The sequence below is a fragment of the Sinohyriopsis cumingii genome, chromosome 6, assembly GCF_028554795.1.
Source record: "Sinohyriopsis cumingii isolate HCF-2022 chromosome 6, ASM2855479v2, whole genome shotgun sequence".
Classification (NCBI taxonomy): Eukaryota; Metazoa; Mollusca; class Bivalvia; order Unionida; family Unionidae; genus Sinohyriopsis; species Sinohyriopsis cumingii.
In genome coordinates, this window is record NC_142966.1 from 81,678,489 (window position 1) to 81,695,266 (window position 16,778).

The 16,778-nt window shown below is 38.2% G+C and overlaps 1 protein-coding gene across 1 annotated transcript in view; it reads right to left on the bottom strand.

Annotated features, from left to right (window-relative positions):
• Positions 1–16,778, bottom strand: part of LOC149797326 (uncharacterized) — a 67,239-nt gene that overhangs the window by 18,700 nt on the left and 31,761 nt on the right. The window contains exons 3-4 of the mRNA XM_089962051.1: positions 7,932–8,312; positions 7,137–7,253 (exon numbers count right to left, since the gene is read on the bottom strand). Coding sequence (XP_089818177.1) covers positions 7,137–7,253; positions 7,932–8,312 — 498 coding nt within the window. The remainder of the gene's footprint in view (positions 1–7,136; positions 7,254–7,931; positions 8,313–16,778) is intronic.

Sequence of the window (16,778 nt, forward strand, 5' to 3'; positions counted from 1 at the left end):
AATATTTACTCTAAACTCTAACTTTTATGCTATCACCTTGTGCAGATTTATACAACAATATATACCGTCCCTTTTTTAATACCTCTTCATTATTATTCATTAACGTACACCATTTACATCCCCCGTTGATCGGGAAGCATTATTTTCCACCGTCACCATCCTATCGTTTTAATTTATTTCTTTTTATATCGCTGGTCGATATGAGACTTTTTATAATTTTTAAAGAATATACATATAACATTTTGCTTGGCGCTAAATGGCCTAACAGTGCTGATGCGCCGTTAAAACTCAATCAATCAATCGATCAGTTGCTGTCTTTGTTGATAACGGCCCTGCTTCCTTGTATCTACTTGCAACATCAACGACAGTTAGCTCATATGTGTATGTTAATTTACGTCTTCCAGTTTTGATAGTATCATGAGGTAAACATAATATATCAGCCTGATGAACTTCATTTGGCACGCTGACATCGAAATGTGCATATTCGATTCGTTTAGGCGGGGTAAATAAATTTGCCATATTGCCTGTCGTGCTAACCATAGAACGTTCCACACCTGCTGCTTCGGCGAGTTTACTAATCGCCGCTTTACCTTTCCAGCATCCTCTTGGGGAATAATAAATCGACCTCATTATTTCAATACTTGGTTGATTAATTACCGTTTTCCAACCAACCAATTAGCTAATGATTCTTTGAAAGATTTATTTGTAATGGAATTTAGCGCATGAATTACTTTTACATCTGCGATATGTCGCTGCTGAAGATCTTTACTTTTATAAGCCACATCGTGAACATGACACGCTTTATCAATAGCATTTATTGGATACTCGCCTGGTTTTGGTTGGTCTTGACTGTAAAGTCTGACATCAAGTCTGGTTCCACGGCCGCAGTAATTATATCCTGGGAGGTGTTTTTCTCCTGGGTATTTAGCCCACGGAGTTACTGGTAGTTTGGCAATATCACCTCCTCGCTTTTTTAAAAACCAGGCTGTGCGGGAATAAACTTATTTGTTTTTTGTACCGCATCGTTCACGCTTACCTGTAACTGCTATTCTGTTATTTGTTGTTGTAATAGTTGTTATTGGACCCGTGGGAGTACGCGCCCTGCATTTCACACGATATCAATCCATAATATTTATATATATTTATATAACATAAAGGTCACTGACATTTCGGCGCTAAGAAAACGAGAACCGGTCAAGCATCATGCTGCGTTACCAAATTCTGTTCAAATGATTATTATTGGACCGTCCGGATCTGGTAAAACGCAGTTGTTACTTAATTTGATAATGAAGTGGATGAGATGGGATAAGTTGTATTTGATAGCTCCGTCGGTTGATGACCAGCGGTGCTATGATGTACTTAAAGACTTTAATGAAAACGCAAAGACAATAAACGATGAGGATGTTATTTAATTTATTACTGATATCGATGGAGCGGCATGTATTGATAATATTGATGGGTTTATTTTAACAATTTACTTGTGTACGATGATGTGATGTTGGATAGACAAACTCTGCTGGTTCTGGCATGGAAGACATAAAAACACGGATGTGATTTATGTAAGCCAGCGGATTACCCAAATTCCGAAAGTGATCAGGGACAATTGTAATATTCTTCCTGTGTTTAACAGAGTTGATGAACACACGCTGAAAAATATTCATCATAATTGGTGTAGCGGAGATATGGACATAATTAAGTTTATAAATTTATTTCGTCAGGCTCAGTTATCTCCGAATGGTTTTATCACGATAAATTTGCATGATCCGCGGTCACGATATCGAGTTGGTCTTGGTACAATTTTTAATTAATTTCAGCAACTAGGGAAGTCTCCTACTTGGCACTCAGTTTGCAATCCCTTTGTTTTGCGATTTCCAGGAAGGCTTATTTTGCGAAACGGAGAGTGAACCAATTAGAGCTTGTCCGCACTCGCTGCTGCTTAACTTTTTGGAAGTAATTCAGGACAACGCCATTTTGACAATGTCACGATTCGTGGTGGACCAGTACTTTTCCGATTTTTAAATGTATAAGGAACTTCTCGTTCATTTAGGACTGTCATAGACCTTTATAAGGACTAGTCTGGATTCACTTCATAATACTGTAAGTTCCTCTGGCATTTTCGTTTATAACTCTGATAATTAAATAATTCGTTGAGTTTTACAACAATTTGTTCTGCTTTCTTTCTGTTACTTTGTTTGTGACTAAATAATCGTAACACCCTGTCACGAATATTTCACACTGAAAGGCACAACCAAATAGCACCTCTAAATTAAGAGAGGAACTAGTTGGCTACATGCCAACTGGAAACATTTTATCCTGCTCTGGCCCCGTCTCAAGCTACAAGGCACATATATCTTTTTACGAAATTAATTTCTGTTATCATAAGGTCTCATGAATACAGTATATTTTGACTTGTTTTCCTAGATATTGGCTAATTACTCGGGTTGAGAGATATTTCCCTGACAACGACTTCCCATAATAAAACAACTAATCACTAAAATCTAACAAAGCTATAAACGGAGACGTAAATACAAATGGCGCATATCCTAGATTTGTTATACACGATTTTACAACTGGATCTAGGATTTGCAAACTAACTACAACTAGTGTTATTGCCATACTTATATATCTATCTTCACTTGAATTCTGAAATTAACTAATCTCTAAGGACTGTTATGCAAAGAGTACAATATTGGTCTATTACGCATATGAAATGCATAAAAAATACTTGCCAACAGATGGAGTTGTATTTACTGATACACTGGATCCTAAAATGTAAATGGCCTTTGATTATGATTTCAAGGAAAGTTATATTACTGGTGAGCATTCCTTTCCTGGGCATTGATGTATTGCTGACAATATTTAAATATTGCACGTGGTCCGTCAACACAAATATTATCTGATGACTGATCAATTTCCTTAATAAAATGACCTAATAATAATAATAATAATAATAATAATAATCAGCAAATATTATGCTAAGTACTTAGATTCAGAATTAAATCATCTAGTAAAATGGATTTGATACTTAAAATATTGACCAGGTAATAATACAGCAATTTCACTCCTATATGCTTAATATTGTCAATAATGAGTTATAACTCCTTTGGGAATTTGTATAGTATAGAAAGTAATTGGTGCGATAAAGGCACTATCGGAGTAACAATACGAAATGTCTCATCAAGTATAAAATGTACAATTGTAATAGTACAGATCCATAATTGTAACTTCGAACATTAAAATGCACATGAGCCCAATTTCTTTTTTATTCAAGACTATATTTTTTCAGGTTTTCGGATACCGTGCAAGAAATTTTCCATTGAATCGTTGGGAACTATTTCTGAGGTGAAATCATGGATGACATGTAACAAGCTGCAGATAAATGATGATAAAACTGAGGCCATTCTGATCACGACACAAAGACTTTCTCATTCACATCGTTTACCTCAAGGAATAAATATCAGCAACACCAATATTAAATTCACACAATCTGTACGAAACCTAGGTGTTACTCTGGACAGTACTCTCACATTGCACCAACATGTCATGAACATATGCAAGGCTGCATATCTTGAGCTGAGACGCATCAGCTCCATTCGCAAATATCTTTCAAAAGTTGATGCCACTAACACACTTGTGTGTTCATTAGTACTTTCACGACTGGACTATTGTAACTCAATTATGTCTGGTTCATCTCAATATCTACTCCGGAAACTTCAAAAAGTTCAAAAGACAGCTGCTCGGATCATACTTAGAGTACCACGATCAGAGCATACCTCCCCGCTGCTGTATACCCTACACTGGCTATGCATTCGATCCAGAATCAAACACAAAATTTGTTCTCTGTGCTACGTTTCACTGTCGGACTCTAGTCCAATATACCTATCCGATCTCACCCATGGGTAAGCACCAGCAAGATACTTACGCTCCTCTTCTGACAATCGTATACTCATTTTTCCCCCTATGAAAACAAAGTCATATGGACAGCGTTCTTTTGCATACCAGGGCAAAGCGACGTGAGCTGAATTGCCCACTGAACTTTGACACAAAGACACGGTGATCCCATTCAAGAGTGCTGTCAAAACTCACTTATTTCGACTGCAAAAACAAACTTAAATACCTAATAATGTTTCCTACCTTAAATATTCTCAGCATGTTTTTTATGTTTTCTAATTTCATGGTGTTTGTTTTTGTAATCATATCATTATATATGATTTTTATCTTATAGGTGTTGTCTAATGTAAAGCGCTTAGAGCTTCCCAAGATTAGGCGCCATACAAAGTCCTCATTATTATTATTATTTAAGTTTCTAAAGTTATTAATAGGTACATATTTGTTTCGATTGCACTCTATAGTTTTCTAAATGAAGTTCTGATAAGATTAATTACTACTTGGAACAGAACAAAAGACCTTACACCTGGCTTGAGATGAATTTGTTTTTATTAGAGATGACTAAATAGAACATTGATAGATATAGATATCTAAAATTACTCGGTACATGATTGTCAACATTTGTGGCATCCATGGAGGCGTAATATATTCAAACCGCTTAAATTTACCACTGGACTTTCTGATGATTCTTTAAAATTGTCTTGATATATTTCAAATCAAGTGCCCATGCTATATTCGTTTCTTGATTTACGTGTGTAAAATCAAAACCAGGAAGCATCAAACATGTATAAAATCAGATGTTAATGGATTATTGACTGATATCTCATACTCGTACTATTTATGTCAGGAATCAACCTTCGCTCAAAAGTGAACAATCAGCTACGAGTTACAATGCTCGCCATCGTGGTCACCACTCTGTATGTGTGTGTGAGAGAGAGAGAGAGGCTGAATAATGAAATACGTACTCAATTCTCGAGCATCAACTGTGCAGCCCTTTTTCTGTTGCACTATATTTAAAAGCATTCTGTTGGCCACAACACGTTTGTATATATTAGTAGCGTCGAAAATGTAATATGTTGGATTTGTAGCCTGCTTTCCCCTACACAAACTATCAAAATGTTTACATTTTCCACAACCATGCTGCTCATGGCATTTGTTTCCGACACACACAGACACACGTACACGCTATTTATCGATTTCAGCCCAAAATAGCTCTTAAATAAGCCAAGCAATTGCATCGTCATGATTCTTTTGAGCTATTAAACCAGTTATGACAAATTCGGACCGCAATATCCGTTAGTCTAACCTTATCTGGCACGTTTTCTGTTGAAACTATCGCATTCACATACTTGCAATTTACCACTGCATTATAAGCAAAATTATATTATGATTTTATTGCTATATTATGTCTGTATGTGACAGCGTCGTTACAAGGTATACAACAAGGAAATTAATAATATCTATTTAATGTTAATTGATCGGTCAGGACTAATATACCCACTTGACTATAGAAAACTGACTTGCATCGTGGACACTTGATATATGATGAGTGTGATCTTCTTCTTGAAAACCACGTTATTTTCAGGCTTGTTCCTCAACATTATCAAATATGATGAGGATTTTAAGAGGTCACTTATTTGAAACGTCATTTCAAGAATGATTACCGCAATTATCTAAACATTCGTACAATGCTGCTGAAGTTCAAGCGTAGTCATAAAATTAGAACTTTGGAATAAATTTGTTCATAAAATCTAAGGAATAGTTCGCGTTAAAGAAAAATCTATGCATAGAATATTTAGGCGATATGTGCGCCTCTTTTAATAGAGTAACTAATCAACGTTTAGTCTCCATTTCCTCGTACACAATCCATTCTTCCAATGAAGGATTCTACTTTCCATTTATTGTATGTACACTATATACATACATACATACATACATATATATATATATATATATATATATATATATATATATATATATACAGAGAGAGAGAGAGAGAGGGAGAGACAGAGAGACAGAGACAGAGAGACAGACAGAGACAGAGAGAGAGAGAGACAGACAGACAGACAGACAGAGAGAGCGAATTAAACAAATTACGAGATTCTTTTTCTTTAGACTTTCTGTAGATTTACGGCATAGGTCTCATTGCATGTATATTTATTTTGTTCCCCAAAACATGTTTTCAAAATCTTTTAACGATCTTAGATTTTCTGTGATAATTGCTATTTTTGCTAACACGTTGTCACACGAAAAGAACAATCATTGGATTGCATTTAGCAACAAACTATGTTGGACAAGTTGAATACGTATGGCATTCATTGCGTCATTGGGGGGATAAGAATATCATTACTTTTTACTTTTCTTGGAACATATGTGGAGTAGTTGTCATAGGAACGCACTAAATATAAAAATCAAAGTTTCAAAAATGATTCAGTGTTCGTAAAAATAGTGAACAATGAAATAACGTTCTGGTTATAGGATTTTTTTTCATAGGTCTTCAGGATCTCAGTGCCAGTATTGCTAATGTCTTCGGTAGAGGGAAACACCAATATTCACAAAGTACATACAGTTTTCTCAATTGGTCAAAATGCCAAGTAACTCTTGTGTTTTTTCTTCTCTAGAAATATGTTGTAAATCGAGGAAGACTTAAGTGAAAAGCGACGGTTAAAACTGGTTAAGTAATTTTTTGCAGACAAAAAAATATATAACAATTAATAATTTGTCTATTCATGAACCACAACAGTTGTTTTATGAAACAATTGTATGCCTCATAAACCTTTTAACATGTTACTAAATTCAGTCTATATTAAACATTTTAAAAGCCAGATTTGATATCCTTGACGTTTATTACACTTCCTCGGCAAAGTCATCAGCAAAGTCGTCTATTGTTTTCCCTTAATCAGCAATTCACACTTTTACATGTACTATCCAAAAATTAAAACCGACTCTTCCTTCAATATGATGGACTCAGTTCCATGTAACATGAATGTCAAAATAGTGTGAAAATATTTGTATCGTTTAATTTTATTTTGTTCAATTATTTATATTAAACCAAATGAAATCATGTGCTGACACAAAAAAGTACGGTTATATCAGATGACCATTTAGTCAGTCAGGCTCAGCAATAATATCCTTTTTTTTTCAAAGATATCTCTTGACATTTGTTATGTACATGCTCTTATAGAAATGCAAACTATGAGAAGAAATGTATTTAAATAACAACACCATTACACATACGCATAACCTACCCATGTTTGTACTATACTTTGAAAAGGTTGTTTCAATTTTGCCAGATGATTCAGTCACAATGGGTGTGGTTGTAAGGGTCCCAAAGAAACACTGTATAGTGAAATTTTCTTTCGAAGCTGAAAATAAAGTCAACATAGCAGGTTTATGTTTTACTCTTTGTAAAATGTACTTAATCCAAAAAGAAATATTGTATATATATATATATATATATATATATATATATATATATATATATATATGAACTTTTCTTTGTGCTTCAATTTCAAGGGGAATTGTTACTTATTGTCCGGTATATCACTGAGTCACAATATAATATTTTTTTTTATTGTTTTGCTAGCAAACTATAATTATGTGTAACCTGAGTACATGGTTTTTATTAATTCACCTTTTCAAACACCGAGTCCTAACTAAAATAATGAACCTGAGACACTGCAGTCAGGAAAGAAAATATTTATCGAACGTAAAATCACGAATAGCCACAAACAGTAAACAGTGTGAAGGAACAGATACAAGATTTTACGAATATTAAGTGGGCTTAACAATCAGCTAACTGTTGAGAATCACACAAGTGTTTCAAATGTTGTATTGTTTTGCAATGATAAGTAGTTTTTAACCAGATTCCCAAATAAATTGCTCATGTTTTGCGAATAAGATGTATTCCCGTGTATTCGGTTTTATACAATTATATATGATGCCAATGTCAACAGTAGTATTTAGGAAGCAATTATGAAAGATTAATTTGAATGTGTATATACAAATATCGAACAGTAAAGTCTTAGAATAGAAAATCTCACCATTTAAGCTAATCCAGACCATGGCAATCTCCTTATTTCCATCATATACTAACTGGATAGTATTGCCACTTACATTGACCGGGAGATCTCCCTCATAGTTGTTTGATCCCATGTAAACAAAACTCTTATTTCTATTTGATTCACATTGAATTGATTGCTTTCCAATGACCAAGGTGTCTTTTGCACATTCATCTGTATTATCATTGTTTGTAGGTGTAAATAGTCTGATATCTACAAGTTGGTAATGAACTGTGCTTGATGATTCAACGAGACAAGTGCATGGCGATCTATTTTTCTGCCTGGTCTTTTTAAACGACATTATATTCACTTCCGAGTATACAGTTCTGTTTGGACTGTCGCATAAGTCGATTATGTCGGCTTCTGAAATAAAAATTTAATTAAGATAGGTTTTAATAACAAGTCAAAAGCTGACTTTTTACTAATGTTATCACTCACCCTCTGTGTTTTAATATTCCAATTTGTGATAAAATTATTATTTATTTTCTGATTGATGGAAATGACATTTTTTTCATGACTGTAAGTTGAAATGATCATCTGAAGATAAGATATTGGACAGCTAATATTTGCACACGGGTATACAATTGTATTTTAAGAGTGTAGATTAAGTAGATGTTTACGATTAATAATAATAATAATAATAATAATAATAATAATAATGATAATAATAATAATGATATCACTAATAAACCTGATGCCAACTTTGGGGTAATTTCTCATTGGCTGGTGGGGTCAGTTGGGTTATTAGAAGAATGTGTTATTTTTTCCATGGATGTGTTAGGTTAGATGGGTTCTCTTACCATACGGGATATTTGCAAAAAGTCACGTAGCGACTAGTAGCAAAATTCGTTTACATCCTTAACGCTTATATATAAGTGAATGGAGCTGGACAATTGGTCAGTTTTATTTCTTATTTACTTGTTGTAACCGCATTTTTCACACGTATTTAATGTTATGTTTAGATGTTGTTTGAGAGGAAGCATTTGTTTAGGTTATTCATTGGAACTATAATGTGCACGTTGGACTGAATTATTATTCTGGGACTATTGTAAATTGTTCAAAGAAGTTCTGGACATTGTCATTTTGGTATATCAGGATTGTTGTCAGATCATTGCATTTGAGGATCTGAAATTCATTCGGAACATTCGATTATTTGGGACCTGAATATCACCTTTTAAGACTTTTGTTGATTCAAATCATAATACTATAACCTCCTGTTAAATTGTCATTTTAAAACTTTGATAATTAAAGTATTTGTTACGTTTTAAAAAAAAACATGTTGGTTTGGATTCTTTTTGTTACTTAATGACCACAGAGTCGCAAAAATATGATAAAATCAATATTTTATCGGTAGGAAGTGATTAAATAAGAAACGTTTTGTCAGATTAAGATATTCGCGATACGATTTATTGCTTGTTTGTAATGATAAATAAAAAATAATTAAATATTATTTTATGAAGTCAAGCATCATGTTAAGTGAGCTGAGTACAATTCCTGATTTGGCGAAGGAAACGACTCAATCTCTCTCTCTCTCTCTCTCTCTCTCTCTCTCTCTCTCTCTATATATATATATATATATATATATATATATATATATATATATATATGGACTGGTGCGTGCAGGCATGGCGATGGATGCCGTTTACCCGCGTACTTCGGTTTGAATCTTGGTTGTGTACGAATTAAAAATGTTCTACCCTGAATGATTGGAAATATTTGTATTACACACACACACAAGTAGTAAATGGGGGCACCCTAGAGACAATGGGAATTAGCATTACAAGACCCCTTGGGCAACTCTAGCGACAATGGAAAATTAACATGGAGAAAAATCGTGGGTCAGATTAGCGTCAAGGGAAATTAACATGGAGAAAAATCGTGGGTCACTCTAGCGACAAGGGGAATTTAACATGGAACTATAGTGTGGGTCTGTCTAGCGACAAGGGGAAATGAAGATGGGAATAGAGTTTGGGTTTGTCTAGGGACAAGGGGAATTGAATATGGGATTTTTTTTTTTAAATTTAAATTTAAATTTAAATTTAAAAAAAGGGGTAGGCAATGGAAAGGCTATCTCTTTTCGAGAAATATGGCTGGCCCTGAAAAGGGCCTTTGGGTTTATGTTAATATTAATATTAACATAGATGGCATCTGTCACATCTTCTTCTTCTTCTTCTTAAACTCCTTCTAACTGCCGGTCCATACACAAGTACCCTCTTGAGACATCCTTGTCTTTCTATGTAAACTCTCCTCATCCATTGACTAGTATCTGTCCTATCAACAACAGTCCACTTGGACCTGACATACATGAGCATGTCCGTCCTAAACATCATGGAAGACACAAGGTGGATGACTCAACTGTGGTCCACATCTTGAAGCGACGAGAATAGGTGAATCAATGCAGTGAACTGCGCTTATTTATAGGTACAGGAAGGATTGAAACGGATTGAATTCATTCACCAATCCGAACACGCGTTACAAAATTCAGTCAGCTCGCATCCAATCCGAAGAGAGCAGTCTGTGACGTCACGTGGTCTATATAGATTCGTTAGCGCTTGTGTGCAGTCAATCTATGCGACAGTGATTCAACATGACGGAAACTCAGAAAACGATCCATTGGGGTGCACCAGCAGGGGAGACTGCCCAAGGGAACCCGGACTTACTTTTAGAAGAGGTACATTGGGATTTTGTGGATTTTCTTACCTCGCAAGAATTTGTTCCGGAACCTTCGTTACCTTCTTCATTACCGCAAGTGGAGAATTTTAGACAGAGACAGAAAGAAGAATTGGAGAAATTTATGCAACGACAAAAGGAAGCGGAACAAGCTTTTCTCCTACAGCAACAGCAACAGCAACAAGAAGAGGTAAGAAAAAAACAACAGCAACAACAGCAAGAAGAAGTAGCAGCAAAGAAACAAGAGGGTGAAAATCAAACGGCTACGGTACTGTTGGACATTTTAGCGGAGTTAAGAAGTCTGAAACAAATGTATCAGACTTCTTTATCACGACCGAAGAGAATACGACCTTCCCGAGCTAAACACGCCAACCCTGTGACTAAGCCTATCGTACCACCCTTAGTGATTTCAACCCAATCATCAGAAGTAGGCCTTGGTCGTGGCAAAGGCTTAAGGCAGTTAAAGTTGATTGGTTAAACTCACCCCTACACCAAAATAAAAAGGCCCTTTTCAGGGCCACCCACATTTCTCGAAAAGAAATACAATTTCAATTTGCCAATAACTCAAAAAAACCCCACCCATTTTACCCTTATAGTACGTGTCTGTGTATGAGTGCGTGAGTGTAGCTTCTTATTTTAAAATCAAAACTCAAAGACACTTACCTTATATCATTCATGTATTCTTTTATCCATTTTTTACAATCCAATTCACAGCACAACACTCTAATTAAAAGTTCATTGACTTCTTCTTTCTCCTTGTTTAGTCTCTCTGTTTTTTGAATTTCTTCACCGTTTTTTCCTCATTTTCTTCCCTTCTTCTTTTCTTCTCCTGTTTCTTTGCTTCTTTTAAATAGAATTGTCTTCTTTCTTCCTCTGAAGAATCCCTCTCTTCTTTCGAAGAATCCCTCTCTTCTTCTGAAGAATCCTTCTTTTCTTCTGACTCCTCTTGTTTCTTTTTTGGGCAATCTGGAGACCAATGTCCTTTTTCTTTACAATAATAACAGGTATCTTGACTTTTGTCTTTTTTAGCCCCTGTTTTTTTTTCTTTTTTGACGGTCTGGACACTCTGAAGACCAATGCCCTTTCTTCTGACAGATATAGCAAGTATCCTGACTCTTATCTCGAAAGGAAGGAGAGTAGTCTGTCGGCTGGTCTGAAGAGAATTTTCTAATGACCCCTCGCAAAGCTCTGACGAAACGTTCGATTTGGCTAGTCTCTTCCATCGTTCTCCTCGGTTTGAGAGTGAAATGAATAGTGAAAGGACAAGACACACCCTTTTTATATACGCTGGTTTGCCATGACTATAAATTAGTCTATGATGTTTGAACTTGAGTCATTTGACGTTTTGCACTCAAGATGAAACGATCCTATTCATTCGAGAAGAAAGAAGAAGAAGAAAGTAAGAGGCAGAAACGTGATCTATCGCCTCGTACCAGGGCTGAAATCTTGGCACAAATTCATGCCAGTGATTTTGAAGAGGACATGAGTGAACCAGAATCCGAACCCTCTAAACCAAGTTCACCACCCTTTGTCAACCCTGAAAAGTACTATTCCATTCGAGAGACGGAAAAGCGCTCCTCTAGAAAATTTAGAACCACGGCTTACACCTACACGGTGAAGTTTAAAGATTTCAAGGCCGACGTACCCTTGGAGAAAGCAGAAGGGTTTATCACCGAGATGTGGGATTCTTTGCTCACCGCACTCAAGCGACAATGTCAACCCAAAGAAGACGATCGCTTGACACTATCCATAGATCACGACGGTTTGAAATCCCCTGTTTGGATCGAGTTTAGCAGACCCGCAGAACTGACCCCTTCCAAAGTCATGGACAAGATTCAACACGTACAACAATCTAATGACCAGTTTGACATCACCGATGGTAAAGCCACACTGAAAATGGCCCACGTCTCTCTTCCTCAAGGGACAGGACGCAAAAAGATGTTATTGGTGGACAACCTTCGCAACACCAAAACAAGTCTCGTCCGAATTCACAACCCTCAAGACCAGATGTGTTTAGCCCGTGCCATCGTGGTGGGACGAACCTATGCCAACAAGAACGACACGATAGAATGGAAAAGAACCTGGAAAACTATTCAACGATCCGATCGAGCCAAACAACGAAATGAAGCAGAACTCCTGTTACAACAAGCCGGACTGTCCAAAGACACACCCTGTGGCATTCCTGAGATGCAAAAATTGCAAGATGCCCTAGCTCCACGCTACACCTTGAAAGTGCACCCTCAAGAAATGCGTGGAACTCTGTTGTTTCGAGGCCAAGATTTTAAGGACGGAAAATACATTCATGTCTATTATCACGATGAACATTACGATACCATTTCGATACCATTATCAGTATCACTGGATTCCTGGGATACAGTTATTATTGTGAGAAATGTGATTATGGTTATAACAATCGAGAGCAACACAAGTCTTGTGGATGGAAATGCCCAGGATGTTTGGCCTCTTCACCCTGTCTGAGCGAAGAACCAGTGCCTTGTTCAACTTGTCTGCGCACGTTTGTCAGCCCTACCTGTTACCAGCAACATTTGAAAACACAAGGTTCACAGAAGAAATGTGCTTGTCAACTCCTGAGATTGTGCCCTACGTGTGGACAAGGCATACGTACCAATAGTACCAAGGCACACGTATGTCGAGGAAAGAAAAAATGTCACATTTGTCACCACATCGTGGACTTGGAACACGAATGTTACGTACAAAAATACCAACCCCACCAGAGGAAGAGGACGGTCACAAGAAGAAAGGCAATTTCATCTTTTTCGATTTCGAATGCATGCAAGAGACCGGCATTCACATTCCATTTCTGCGTGGCTCATCGAGCGTGCGAGAAGTGCATTCAAGAACCTATCTTCAGTCATTGCCCTCACTGCAGCAAGATTCCTGGAGGACGTGAAAAAATCTTTCTAGGACCAAACACGTTAGCCGATTTTGCCCAATGGGTCTTAGACCCCATCGACAAGACATGGAGCAAAGAGGACATCGAACGTTACGGAGATTGTCATCGTCATGCCACGGTGATGGCTCACAATTTCTCCGGATACGATGGACAGTTTCTTCTCAGATACTATACGGAACAAGGCACCGAGCGTCCTAAAGTGACTTTGAACGGAGCCAAAATCATTTTCATGCAAGTGGGACAAGTACAGTTTAAAGATTCGATGAGTTACTTGGCCATGCCTTTGAGTCGAATGCCTAAAACGTTTGGAATGACAGAAATGGCTAAAGGGTACTTTCCTCACTTTTTCAATACGGAAGCCAATCAACATGCCGTTCTACCCCATTTACCTGAGGCTCACTATTATGACCCCGACAACATGCGTACCGAACAACGAGAAGCTTTCTACGCTTGGTACCAGGGTCATGCCTGTGACCCCTTCGACTTTCAGGAAGAAATGTTAAAGTATTGTCGTTCCGACGTGGACATTTTACGACGTTGCTGTGAAAAATTTCGAGAACTGTTCATGGAACACGGAGGGGTCGATCCTTTGAAAGAAGCTTGCACCATTGCCAAAGCGTGTTCCTTAGTGTACCGCCAACGATTCATGCCTGAAAACACCGTGGCTGTCATCAGTCCTCAAACGACCCACTATTTCTAGCGTCAATACTCGGTCAAAGCCCTACGTTGGTTACATTACTTGTGCGACAAGGAAGACAAATGGATTCAGCATGCCCGCAACGGAGGAGGCGAAAAGACCATCGGAACGTATTCGGTCGATGGCTATGACTTAGAAAACCCCAAGATCGTGTACGAGTTTAACGGTTGCTTATTTCACGGATGTCCCATCTGTTACCCTGACCGTGACACTAAAAACCAGTTTTTGCAACGAACCATGGAAGACTTGTACCAGGACACTTGTCAGCGACGCCTAAAGTTAGAACGGCAAGGATACCAAGTGGTGGAAATGTGGGAACACGAGTACGATCACAGTTTGAAAACCGATCCCGAGTTTAAACGCCTCGTGGAAAGTTACCAGTTCATGGACCCGCTGAACCCGAGGGATAGTTTGTACGGAGGAAGGACCAATGCCACCTGTTTGCTGTACCAAGCCGACGAAGAGAAAGGAGAAGAAATCAAATACTTGGACGTGTGTTCGCTGTATCCCTACGTGTGCAAATATTGTCGCTTTCCTGTAGGGCATCCGCAATTGTTCACGGAACACATCGACCTGAAAAACATTCGACAATACGAAGGCTTGATCAAGTGTAAAGTTTTGCCTCCCACGAACCTATACCATCCCGTCTTACCTCACCATTGTCAAGGCAAACTGATGTTTCCCTTGTGCCGTACTTGTGCCGAAACGTGCAACCAGGACCAACCTTGCCATCACAGCCAGGAAGAACGTGCCTTGACGGGAACCTGGGTCAGCGTGGAATTGCTCAAAGCTCTGGACATGGGATACCAACTGTTAGAAGTGTACGAAATTTGCCACTTTCCCAAGACACAACAGTACCACAAGGGTGACCCTACTCAGAAAGGCATTTTCGCCGACTACGTGGATGCCTTTTTGAAACTGAAACAAGAAGCCAGCGGCTATCCTTCCTGGTGTCACACTCCCGAAGACCAAATACAATTCAAAGAGAAATACTACGCACAAGAAGGCATCTCTTTAGACCACATCGAAAAAAACGAAGGCAGGCGATCGTTTGCCAAAGTGATGTTAAATTGCTTGTGGGGTAAAATGGCACAACGACCGTGTTTACCCAAGACGGAATATTTGACAGAACCTTCCCGCTACTTCCAGATGATTCACGACAAAACCAAATACATGAAACACGTGGACGTCGTTCGAGAGGATTTGATCTTGGTCAATTACGAAGAAGATCTGGACTTTGTACAAGACGACCCTTTTGGAAATGTCATCATTGCGGCTTACGTGACAGCTCATGCTCGCTTATAATTGTACGAAGCTTTAGAACTGTTAGAAGAACGCGTCCTGTACTTTGACACGGACAGTTGCATTTACATCCATCACCCGATTCAACAGCACCCTGACATCGAAGGAGACCGTTTAGGAGCCTGGACAGACGAGCATCCCGACGACAAGATTCTAAGTTTCGTCAGTGGTGGTCCCAAAAATTACGGCTACGAATACCGGGACAAACAATGAGAAGTGCACACGACGTGCAAAGTGAAAGGACTGACTCTGAATCATCGTACCAGTCGAGTGGTCAACTTTGGGGTATTGAAAGAAGCCATGCAATCGGGAGAGGATGGAAACTTTAAAGTGACCACTTATCAACCGAACAAGATTGTACGTTTACCCACTCACCACATCGTCAGTCGGCCCCTGGAAAAAATCTATCAAATCGTGTACCAGAAGCGAGTGAGACTTCCCAATCACTTTACGTTGCCGTACGGTCACATCGATATTGGTCAGCATATAAAAAGGGACAACGTCCAAGACCAATAGTTCATTGTTCATTGAAGTAACTTACCATGTCGTTGACGAAGAAGAAACCAGATTGGTTAGGAGTCAAATGTTGGACATCACCGAGACCAGGGTTTTGAGGCTTGGACACAAGAGGTGGCCCAGTATGCACGAGAGTTATTCAAGGAAAAAAGTTACTTTTCAACCTGTGTTAGTGACGGTGCCAGAAGAACCCGTCACCCAGGACAGGACTGTCGTGGACAGGTCTGAAAGACCCTTTCGGGAGGACACTTGTGTGACCTTACCCCCTACTATAGAACTGGTTAGAACTTTACCCAAAACATGTGGTTGTTGTACAGACACTTGTTTTTTATTCCACGTTCATGTGCCTTTTATTCTTGTACTTAAGCCTTTGGCTTTTATGTATTTTTGTCTTTCGTATTCATGTTTGAAAAAAACATTCAATAAACGTGTTCTGAAAAAGTATATAAACTCTTGTCTTGTTTGTTTTTTCGTGTCACAAGTGACATTCCTCACACCATGGCTACCTCTACTGTCTCTGCTCCCTCTTCCTCTACTGTCAAAGTCATCGACGAACACTTAGATCGTGCCAGTTGGGAGGCTTTGTATCTTCGCCATCCCTTTAACATGCTCATTGCTGGACCTAGCGGTTCTGGCAAAACTGAATTCGTCAAACGTTTGATCGAACATAAACATCATTTGATCGATCGACCCCCTCAACGGATCGTGTGGTGTTACAAAGAGTGGCAAT